At 49.1% G+C, this 10,948-nt stretch overlaps 1 protein-coding gene and 1 long non-coding RNA gene across 3 annotated transcripts in view; one reads left to right on the top strand and one right to left on the bottom strand.

Moving 5' to 3' along the window:
• Positions 1–270: 270 nt before the first annotated feature.
• The window catches only part of LBP (lipopolysaccharide binding protein), a 24,413-nt gene continuing 13,735 nt past the window's right edge, over positions 271–10,948 (bottom strand). For both annotated transcript variants that reach the window (XM_029917452.1, XM_029917453.1), the window contains exons 8-15: positions 10,347–10,523; positions 8,934–8,993; positions 6,873–7,040; positions 6,230–6,297; positions 5,407–5,449; positions 3,083–3,146; positions 2,190–2,266; positions 271–647 (exon numbers count right to left, since the gene is read on the bottom strand). In XM_029917452.1, the coding sequence (XP_029773312.1) occupies positions 603–647; positions 2,190–2,266; positions 3,083–3,146; positions 5,407–5,449; positions 6,230–6,297; positions 6,873–7,040; positions 8,934–8,993; positions 10,347–10,523 (702 nt within the window). In that variant the 3' untranslated portion in view covers positions 271–602. The remainder of the gene's footprint in view (positions 648–2,189; positions 2,267–3,082; positions 3,147–5,406; positions 5,450–6,229; positions 6,298–6,872; positions 7,041–8,933; positions 8,994–10,346; positions 10,524–10,948) is intronic.
• LOC115274069 overlaps positions 8,167–10,948 on the top strand; it is a 5,802-nt gene continuing 3,020 nt past the window's right edge. The window contains exon 1 of the long non-coding RNA XR_003901075.1: positions 8,167–8,411. This is a non-coding gene — a long non-coding RNA (uncharacterized LOC115274069). The remainder of the gene's footprint in view (positions 8,412–10,948) is intronic.

The raw sequence follows: 10,948 nt of genomic DNA, 5'->3' as shown, positions 1-10,948 counted from the left end.
CTGCAAGCAGGTGCGCCCGTGAGCTGCCCATGAGCTGCCCAAGCACAGTGCTAGACATGTGCCTTACAGAGCAGGCATCAGTGCGTGCCAGGTCCTGGGCCGAGCGGGGAACAGAACCCGTTGTTTTCTCATGGAACTTCCATAGTAGCAGCCGGTGAGAAAGGGGAGTGTGGTGAGGGTTGAGCCTTGGAGAACATGGATGGGGTAACCATCCAAAGACCCCCTCAGGCAAAAGAGGGTGGGTGGTAGGGAGGTTCGGCGAGAGGTTCCTTCACTGAACTATTCAATAAATATTTATTGAGGACCTACTACATGCCAGGCACAGGGACCAGATGGTGGCTAAAAAAGATGGGATCTGCCCTTAAAGGTGGGACAGGGCAGTGGGGGCAGATGGTCCAGTGAGGGGGAGGGGAACTGAAGTCCAGGGTCAGAGAAGGTGTGGCTGCACCTGTGTGGGGCCAGAGGCCAGGCAGACCCCTCCCCCAGATCTGAGAACAGAAAAGTCTTCATCTTCTCAGAATCTCCAGGAATGCACTGTACATCTGCAGAAGCAACTTGCCGGCCCAGCTGCGGCCGCCAAGCCCCCGCCTCTCTCCTTGCCCTCAGACTCTCATGTACTGGACATTGGCGCCTAGGAACACGAAGTCCTAGGAGAGACAAGACAGGACAAGATGGTAAAAGCATCCTCTACTCCGGAAAGATGTATCTCCACTTAAAGGGAGGCCCACATCTGGGGAAACACAAGCTCTGGCAGAAACCGGGTCAGTGCATAAATCGCGAGCGTACCTCCATCCCCAAGGTCTCCATAAAGCACAGCTTTTGCCAAGCCACCTTCTCTAAGGTGGCAATTTATCTGTCATTTCCCAAGCTGCTGCTTCCTGGCAGGCCTTGTAAATGTCCTTTGCGTCACCTAAATTTTCTTTCCTTCGCGAATAACACAAAATTGTGCGTGGCTGGGATTGACTCTCCCACCTTCCTGGTAACTTCCATCACCCGAAGGGGCGGGAACCTCTGAGCTCCAGGCAAAGTCCAATTCTCTCCCACAGTGATCCATCCCTTGCCTTTGGAGGTCTAACAAATGACCTCAGAATGCTAATGAACATGACGGTGTAGAACAAATCTTCTGATGATTTCCCACGTGCTGTACTGAGGCCAGCAGTGTGAATTGTCAGTTTTGGCTTAAATAACGAGCTGTCTGACTCCTTGTAATCACTCAGCAGGAAGTGGACGTTGAGCATCTTTGAGCCCAAAAGGACTCTGGATATTTGTTTTTCCAAACATGGCAGCTGGTCGGAGTTTCAACGTTCTCGACCACTCTGCTGCCCTTCACGCTCTCTAGCCGCTGTTATTTGCTGGATATTGACGATGGACCAGACGCAACGCGACGTCTCCCTTCCTGCTCACAGGGCTGCCGGCCCAGTCATCCCACCTTACAGACACTATTCTAGAAAGATCACGTGAACCGTGGGCACAGACAGACCAGGACATGCTTGGTCAGCACAGTCAAGAGAAGGGTGAACAATCAGACATGTTCCTTGGTATTGAAATAGTTTGGGAGGTTATGGTCTCTGATGGATAGGAGAGTATTTAGCACTGGAGGGGCGAGGACTAGTTTGCAACAAAAAAAGAAAAACAGCAAGAAAATGGGCCTGAGCACTACCAATGCAACTATCCCAAACAAACAAACAAACAAACACATTTAAAAGATACCTAGAGAAAACAAAATGACTGGAAGGCAGCCCACCAAAATTCACACTGTATGGGTGTGGGGTGCGGGGTGATGGGTTTTGAGGGGGAGCACATCAAACCTATATTAATAATAACGCTTTTCCACTTAAGAATTTAGAAGAAATTTTCAAAGCTTACAGATGGCTTTCATAACCCGGGCTGTTGCCATGGCAGTATTTTCAAAATGAGCTGGTCTTGAAGTTCCCCATGGTGGTGGTGGGGGGAGGAAGTGGGGGCACAAGCTGTCCCAAATGCCTCCTGCCCCGGCAGGGGTACGGCTTCTGAAGGACACGTGGAGGGCTGCATGGCATCTAGCCATGCCCGGGGCATCCCTTCCCAGTCCAGGCCTTCTGAGCTGAAAGGCTGGGCTGGGTCCGGCCCGCTGGGCTACGGCCCCTGAACCTGGAAAACTAACCAGCCCTCTTCCCCCAGTCCTCAAAAGCCCACTGGAGCCCACTGACCTTGTGGATTTCGAGAACGGGCTCATAGAGCTGAATGTGCTTCAGCAGAGGGAGGGGAAAGCCTTCCGCCAACTTCTCTGGAGGTTGAGGCATAACATTGAGAGATTTGTTAATAAACAACAATTACAAGTAAGGTTATAGAAAAAAGATAAGTTCCTCTCTGCGAACTCTGTACACAGTATATTCCCATTTAATTATCACCAAAGACGATGAGGTAGAGAAGACTATTATTTCCATTTTACCAAGAAGGAAATCGAGGTGCGGAGGGGCCAAGGATCTGTGCTGGGTCAGAAAGCGGCAGAACTGGCATTCAGCCCAGGTGGGCTGCTGTAGGAGCCTGAGCTCGGAGCTCAGAGCAGTATGGGAGGAGTGGCGGGGTTGGGGCAGCATATGGGCATGCGAAGAAGCTAGCGGGCACCTGCTCTCTGCCCTCCGCCCCCGGCCTGCTCTCTGCTGCAGCCAAACGAAGCGGAAACAGTGTTTGGGGCTTTATGCTTCATTTTCCAACTAGGGAGTTGGCAACTGACTGGGAAATGTGGATTCAGAGATGGGCCGCCTTGTGCCCTCTCTATGGACTTGGTCCTCAGTCTTTTACCTGCCATTTCAGGGTGTAGGGGGCACTTCTGTGAGTCCCTCCTCTCTCTTAGGAGGAGGTTTCCTGTGCTCCAAAGAGCTGCCTCAGGGTTCAAACTTCGCTAGAGCCCTGGAGGGAGATGAGGCCACCTTCAGTAGGCCCATCTCACAGACAGGCCGCTGAAGCTCAAAGAGGAGAAGTGACTAATCCAAGGTCACACAGCCTGCAGGAGAGCCTGTTTCCCATCTCCAAGTCCAGCTCCTTTTCCCCCAAAGAGCTCTGTCCTCCTTGATTTGGAAAAATCCATAGTAGTTCTTACCGTTGACCTTCGGATAGAGGGTGCTAAGAATGAGGTAATTGAGTAGCCCTTCCAATAGCTCCACCTGGTGGAGAACAGGAGAGATAGACAACTGTGACCACACGTGCCATTTTGCCACCAATAAACCTCCATGGCCGCCCTGGGGTCAGCTAATTCTATACTTGCTGACATGGCAAAAAAGACGGAAAAAAAGAAAGTTTCAGATAGATGGCTACATCGTGCTACTATTTTGTTAGGTAAAACTATCTTGAGATGCACGTTTACCAGTGTGCAGAGGGGTAGAAACATTTGAAAGATTACACACCCGGCTGTCTTTCCTCAGAGAGAACAGCAGGTTCGCCTTAGCCTTATCTTTAGTATTAATTTTTTTCTTTTTTACAATTTAATTTTTCTTTCCCAGAATGTTTTCCTGAATTACTTTTAACACAACTTTTAACATTCACCATGTGCCCAGTGTAGGGCTCAGAGCATTACGTATACATCTGATTCAATCTTCACAATAACCCTTTGAAATTGATGTTACTGCCCCCATTTCACAGATAAGAAAACCAAGACCCACAGAATGAAAGTGACCTTTAGAAACTGAGCAGCAGGGGAAGGGGCAGCATTTAAACCTGGATTTATCCGATTCTATCATTCTTGGTTTCTACATTCCATGTTCTGATAAGGTGTTTTTGTGAATCTTTACATATGAATGTTTTACCTTAGAAAACATTAAAAAATTTTTAAATGTTTATTTATTTATTTTAATTTTTTATGTCTTTATTTTATTTTGAGAGAGAGAGAGAGAGAGTCGGGGGGAGGGGCAGAGAGAGAGGGAGACACAGAATCTGAAGCAGGCTCCAGGCTCTGAGCTGTCAGCACAGAGCCTGACGCGGGGCTCGAACCCATGGACTGTGAGGTCATGACCTGAGCTAAAGTCTGATGCTTAACCAACTGAGCCATCCAGGGGTCCCTAATGTTTATTTATTTTAGAGAGAGCAAGCGAGGGAGGGAGAAAGAGAGAGAGAGACAGAGACAGAGCATGAGTGGGAGAGGGGCAGAGAGAAAAGGAGATGCAGAAGCAGGCTCCAGGCTCTGAGTTGTCAGCACAGAGTCTGACACGGGGCTTGAACCCACAAACTGTGAGATCATGACCTGAGCCAGAGTTGGTCGCTTAGCCAACCAAGCCACCCAGGCGCCCCACATCATACATAGAACACTTCTTACACATGCCGCGCACAGATGCAATATTAGCGGGTCATTATTCACTTCCTCCTTTGGCCCCTGAAAGGGGTGATCCTTTGGGGTCCCTGCAGGTAGCATCTCTCCCGACAGTTTATGTGCTTGTTTCTACTTGGGAAGTTTGGAAGGGAAGCTCCGGGCAGCAGGGAGCAGGGGTGGCTGGCCAGAGGGGCCAGGGACGGCGGGGTGGTGTTTGCAGGTTAGAGTGTGAACATCTGCTTGGCCTGTGAGGAGGAGTGCCGTCACCCTGCCTTCCCTCTCGTCAGGGACTTTCCCTGATGACTTCAGCCGGTACCGATCTTCCCACCGCCTTTCTTACTGTAACACGGGGCCTCCATTTCCCCACTTGTTCCTCCTTGTGGAGTCACCTGCCCTGCATCCCTTCCTCTTGTTTCAATAACAGAGCTCCTATCCTCCCCGGGGGACCCCTCCTTTCCTGTCTCAGGCCAGATGGATTGAGACCACATATCTTGGCCCCTGAAGTATAGACGAAACCCGTGTTTGGTCGATCGGCCTTGTCCAATTTTTAACCACAGCGATTGTCTAAAGAATGGCCACATGATTAAGATTAATCCAGTGAGAGCTAGCACCTGGATTTTGTTCCGTAGTTGATTTTTTTAAAATTAAACTACAGGAAATTTTGGGGTTCCACCAATGGGGAAAAAAATGGAGAAAGAGGCCAACATAGACAGCAGCAGACACGAGAGATAGAGAGAGATTCTTCATGCTCTCATTTGAGCACCTAGATCCAGCTATGCCTGAAACCTCTAGTCTTGGGTTTGTTCTGGTTTTTAGTTTTATGATCCTATAAATTCTTCCTGTTTGCTTCACAGGAAGCAGTTGTAGTTGGCTTTCTATTCCTCTTACTTAAAAGCGTTCTGTCCAACAGGCAATTTAATTACATCCTATCTTGTTTTGAGGTATAACTGCTCCTTGGCCCTATGTTTCATGTCCTCGAGAACTTTCACACTTTTCTAGGGCAGAAAGCAGCTCTTCTAAGTCTTCTGTTTTCTACTATACATGCATGAGCATTGCTGAGTAAACACATGAAATTAGTTAATGCCTTAATCATCTCATAAATAAAAACAATAAGAACTTACATTGAATACTCCAACTTTAGATTCTTTCAGTTCTACTTGTACCCTATAACAAATCAGAGAAGATTCACAGATGTGGTCATTATGCCCATGGGAATTTCCATTTAAGGGACATGAGGGTCCCCGGAAAGGAGACACTGGCTTGAGAAGACACAGAGCCAAGGGTGTGGTAGGGATGGCACTCGAAAAGATGATTAAGTAACCAAAACTGGTAAGATACCAGCTTACTGTGAAGACTTGCAGAGGGGAGGTGGGAGGTTAGAGGGGCTCAATCTTTATATTAGAAAGTCAACATAGCTGATGTTTATGACTCCCAGGTTAGGCCAAAGGAGTATTAGTTAATTCTTTATTATTATTTTTTTAATGCTTATTCATTTTTGAGACACACACACACACACACACACACACACACACACACACACACAGTGTGAGCAGGGGCCAGGCAGAGAGAGGGAGCGACACAGAATCTGAAGCAGGCTCCAGGCTCTGAGCTGTCAGCACAGAGTCAAACTCACAAACTACAGATCATGACCTGAGCCGAAGTCGGACGCTCAACCGAGCAAGCCACCCAGGCGCCCGGTTAAAAAATTTTTTAAAAATTCTTTAGAAATGTGAAAGTAATGGGGATTATGTGGGAAGGAAGTTTATGGAGGCAGGACCAATGAGGCAACAACTAAGGAAAAATTTAAGTTCCTCTCCCCATCGTGGGCCCCTGACCTTGAGGGGATCTGCTCACATCCCCACCCCCAGCTACAGAGAATCAGTAGAGTGTCCAGAGGGAGAGAGCCCAGGTGAGTGTCCCCATGCTGGCAGGAGTCTGACTTACTTTCCTGGCTTCAGGGCCCCAGTGATCCTGCTGGTGTTGAAAGTCAATGTGGCAGACACATTAGTAGCCTGGAAATTCAGGTGGAAGAAAACAGGTTTTTATATGAGAAAGGTTGTCACCTACGGGAAGGACACCTATTGGGACCAACTGTTTCCTTTAAATCAACAGCTCAGTAAGTTAAAGCAGGAGCTTGTCCACTAGACTGTAGGCTCCCAGAGGCTCATCACAGGTATTCGATGCATGTTTGAACTTGGACTTGAACATTTTTTACTTGAAACTGCTGACTATGAAAGCGATTAACCTACATGTGGTCTTCAGGGGTCAGATACAGATGCAGAGTAAACAGGTCAAAGACTCTCTCCGTCTTCCTTCCAATAGCCCAGTCTCACATGGTGGAGACACATACACTAAACAAATAAACCTGCAAACAACTATATAAGTATCTTCACAAATGCTATGCAGAAAAACAATAGGGCATTTTAAGGAAAAAAAAATGACAGGGGGCCTAAGGTGGGCCAGGGGTAAAAGGCAATCAAGAAAGGCCTGTCTGAGAAGTGATATTTGAGATCTGAAGGAATTAACCAGGTGGTGGGAAGAGCATGCAGGAAAAGGGAACAGCATTTGCAAAGGCTTTGAACCTTACCACGCCAAGCCTGAACACAGGCTCCCTGACGGAGCTGGGCAGGAGCACGAAGCCTTCAATCTCCATCTGGGGGGCCAAGGACAGATTCCCAGGGCTGAGGTTCAGGAATGGGGCTGAGGCCATTGCTCCCTGGAGCTCCAAGTTCATGTTGGGGTACAGCCTGGCTAACTGGGGGGGACAGAATGAGGAGGTTATGTCAAGAGAAGGAAATATGCGAGTTTGCCAAGGGAGGCCCCAGGGAGTCAGATGCAGGTGAGAGTGCTTTTTGACGGATTTCATTTTCACAAAACGGTCTGTTGCTCTTTCTCTACTGGTTCACCTGGAGATCCTTCCCTGTCATCAGACATGTCTCTGTCATTTCTCTCATGGCTGCAATGGGTCCACGGTGCATGGGCGCTGTAACTGATCTAACCATAGTGAGTGCCAGGTGGTTTCCAAGGTTTGGCCATGATAATGAGCCCCCTTGTGTGTACATGTGGCTATTTGGGGGGTGGCGGGGGGTGGCGGGGGGATACGTTCCTAGAAGTGGAATTACTGAGTCAAAAGGCAGGCGCATTTTTCAAGTTCTTGACAGGTATTTTCAAACTGTCCCCCAGAAAGGTCGGGCCAATTGTTTCATGCCCCATCCCTCCTGGGGCGTGAGGTGAGAGACCCACTGCTCCCCCACCCCTCCCTGCACTCAGGTAAACTGTACACACGGAGAGCAGACCCCCCTGTGACGCAGCTGGATGCCACAGCTGCACCAGCGCTCATGATTTTCTGTTTAACTAGAGTTTAATTTGGGGGCAAGAGGGTTCCCATTCAGAGGAAGGAACACCAGTCCCTGTGAGCCTTTTTTGTGATGCAGATATAAAATCTGCATCCTCCTGTAAAGGGGAGATATTTCCAAAGTTGGGGAGGTCAAGGGCTTTCCCGGAGAAGGTGGGCTGAGTTGCGTCCCCGCCAGTTGAGGATGACACAAGCAGGAAGGAGGAGGAAGAGTTTCCGCCTCTTTCTAGGGCAGCAAGGATGTTGGAGCCAGGATGCGGTGGCCATGGGCCCGTGTAGGCCTCGTTCTGACAACCTTGTAGCAGGAGGAGCAGTTCCAGGTCTTTAGGGAGAGAAAGAGCCTGGGGGGCACCTTATGGAAGGACATGACCTAGGCACTTGAAGTTTTTAAAAATTTTTCCCATTATAATTCCTCTCAGACATCTTTAAGCCTTCTGCAAGGCATGTTCAACACCACTGAGTCTGGCCTGTGTCTTGGGCGGCCTGGGAGGGTTGGGGAGAGGACAGGTGGGTTTCTGTGGGGTGAGATGAAAGGCCGCCCACAGTGAGCTTCGCCCCACGATGGCAGAGTTGCGAGGTCAGTCACTGCAACACTGATGTCGCCACGACTGCAAACCTCCTGCAAACCTCCGGCCCATCAGGAAAGGCTGGTTAGGCAAGCTACCGGAAGTCCATCCGAGGGGGGGCTGGATACCATGGAAACAAGAGTGAGGAGGCTTCTGAGCTGTCCTGACGGAACCATCTCCCGGAACAGTCAGGTCAAAATGGAAGGTACAAAATCATGTGTATGGTATGTTTATGTTCGTGCTCAGGGGCCAGGAGTGGATGAAAGTTTCCCCTCTAGAGCCTATGTCTTTTGAATGTTGGACATATGGAGAGTGGGGTTACTGAATATGACAGTAGAAGTTGTTTGAATTTAGGATGGTTATCAATAAACTTAGTATTTACGAGTTGGGTGCCTGGTCCCTCACATGCCCTCTGTGATTGTCTGCTGTTATTAATTAAAGTGCCTTTGGCAGGACACTTCGGCCTTCTTTGAGATTCTCAGATACCATCAGTAAAAGACTGGGCACCTGTGGTCCCACAAGACACGGGGCTCAGGAGTCTGCTGTGTGGGCGCTGGAGAGAATGAGCCCCCAAGCCTGCAGAGAGAAGTCCCAGTGCCCCCCCCCCACCCCCAGGGGCTTCACGGCTGCCCTTGGTCAGCTGAGAGGAGCACTGAGGCTTTAAAGAGAAGCCCCTGGAGGCTAGTGATCCCGACCTGCACCTGCCCAGGGCTGAGAGAAGACTTACCCGGGGGGCGAAGGGGCGGAAGGACTTGGTGGTCAGCCGGATGCTAGAGCCAAAGGGAACCTGCAGCAGAGAGACACGGTTTTAGGGGAGTCCCGCTGCAGCTGAAGGCGTGAGGAGGATGAGAAGCCTGGAGGAGGGGGGATGTTCAAGACCTGAGCTTCTTGACTGCCTGGGTTACCATGGCAACGGCGAGATGCCTGTCCTGCAGTCACTACAAACACCAGCTGCCAGGGTCCCGGCTGCTCTCCTGGGGCCATAGGTGATGTGCGGGACACACTCAGAGTGTCCGTGGGGGTGAGATGTGCAGTCACAAGGGTGCAGTAGGTATGGTTCCTGGCTTTGTTACCGTGTGGTCTCAGGCCAGTTCCTTCACCTCTCTGAGTCTCAACTTCCTCATCTGTAAAATGGGGGTAATAGTAGGCCCTGCCTGTCAGGTCATCGTGAGGGCTACATGGGACGGTGGGTACAAAGTAGCCAGCACGCAACTGTCACAAAACGCAGCTATTGTGATCCGATCCATTAAAAGAAAGGACTGCACCACGGGGAGTGGGGTTACTGAATATGACCATAGAAGTAAAAGGCCTGTGTGCATGTGTGAGAAATCAATGAAAGGACAAAACGACATTCTGTGCACCCACTGATGGCCCCCGTCTGTCATCTGCGCCAGCTGGCTCTTCCCATCATCATCCCCACGCTGTTCACGAAGCCTCAGCGCTACTCAAAGCTACGAGGAAAAATTTTCTGGACCCCAGAAATATTAAAGAAACTTGAGAATTAATTAAAGATGTCATCCACAATAAAATGTAATATTCCTTTTAAAAAGTACCAATGAAGACAATCGTTTGAAAGGCAAGTCATAGGAAGAGTTTGTCTTTCCTTCTACCATGAATCACTACATCATGGGCCTTTTCCACTTTGGCTACAAGGAAGCACCCAGATAGATTTCTTTATTTAAAAAAAATCAACTTAGTGGCGCAGCATTTTCTTTAATTGTACCTTACGTTTAACTTGGTCTTCATTTCCTACTCAAAATAATTATTTGCATTTATCAGGGTATTTATTATCCTGGCTCATTTACTAAATTTTCTTAAAGGTGTTTTTTTTTTTTTTAACCTCTGCAACCAAGCATGAGAGAAAATACGAATTAGAACAGCAGGTCTAGACTGGGGTAAAAAGCAAAACACAGACAAGGAAGCCACAGTCTTTCAAAGTTCTAAGGGAGAAGGAATTTTGACTTGAGCTTTCTGGCAGCCAAAGCGACAAGGGAAATTGTGCTAATTAGTGTATTTCCTTGTCTTTATCTTTTTTCACAACAGCTTACTGTTTCATCGATGTGACTGGGGTAGAAAAGAAAGAAGGAAGAAGGACAGGTTACATTGTCACTGGGGAGTGCCACTCGGCCACCATCCTCACCATGTCATCTGTGATGGTGAAGTTCAGGTACCCTGCCTCATGATAGACCTGGCTGGCTGTGTTGAAGACATAGTCAGAGACGGCAAAGTAGACCATTCGGCTGTGTTCCTCAGGAAGGCTCATGACGGGAGCAAGGAAGGTGACTGGGGAATAGTGATCGCGGTTAAAAATCTCACCCTGGAAAGAGAAATGGGATGCATCTGATTTCAAAGTCTGTCTCAGAGCTGGACATCTGAGCTAGGCAGTCGCTCATACGGACTGAAAAGGGGCCGCTGGCAAGAGTCACTGCCTGACGCTCTACCATGAAAGGCATTCTCCTAAGGGTTCAAATCCCATGATGAAAAGCTCCCCAGCTTTGGTATTTTAACCCATAGTACTCTCCACACCACCCTCTACACCACCGAGCCCCATTCCGATTGGCCTCACCTGCGTGGTCAAATTGAAGGGAGGGTTTTAGGGTCTAAGGGTTGTAAGATGCCTGTTGGAGCCCTGGCTCTTGAAACGCTCCCCACCACTCCGTGTCACCCCACCACTCCGTGTCACCCCACCACTCCGTGTCTCCCCACCACTCCGTGTCTCCCACCACTCCGTGTCTCCCCACC

The sequence above is a fragment of the Suricata suricatta genome, chromosome 12 (assembly GCF_006229205.1).
Source record: "Suricata suricatta isolate VVHF042 chromosome 12, meerkat_22Aug2017_6uvM2_HiC, whole genome shotgun sequence".
In the NCBI taxonomy this organism is placed as follows: Eukaryota; Metazoa; Chordata; class Mammalia; order Carnivora; family Herpestidae; genus Suricata; species Suricata suricatta.
This window is presented reverse-complemented; position numbering and strand designations above follow the sequence as displayed.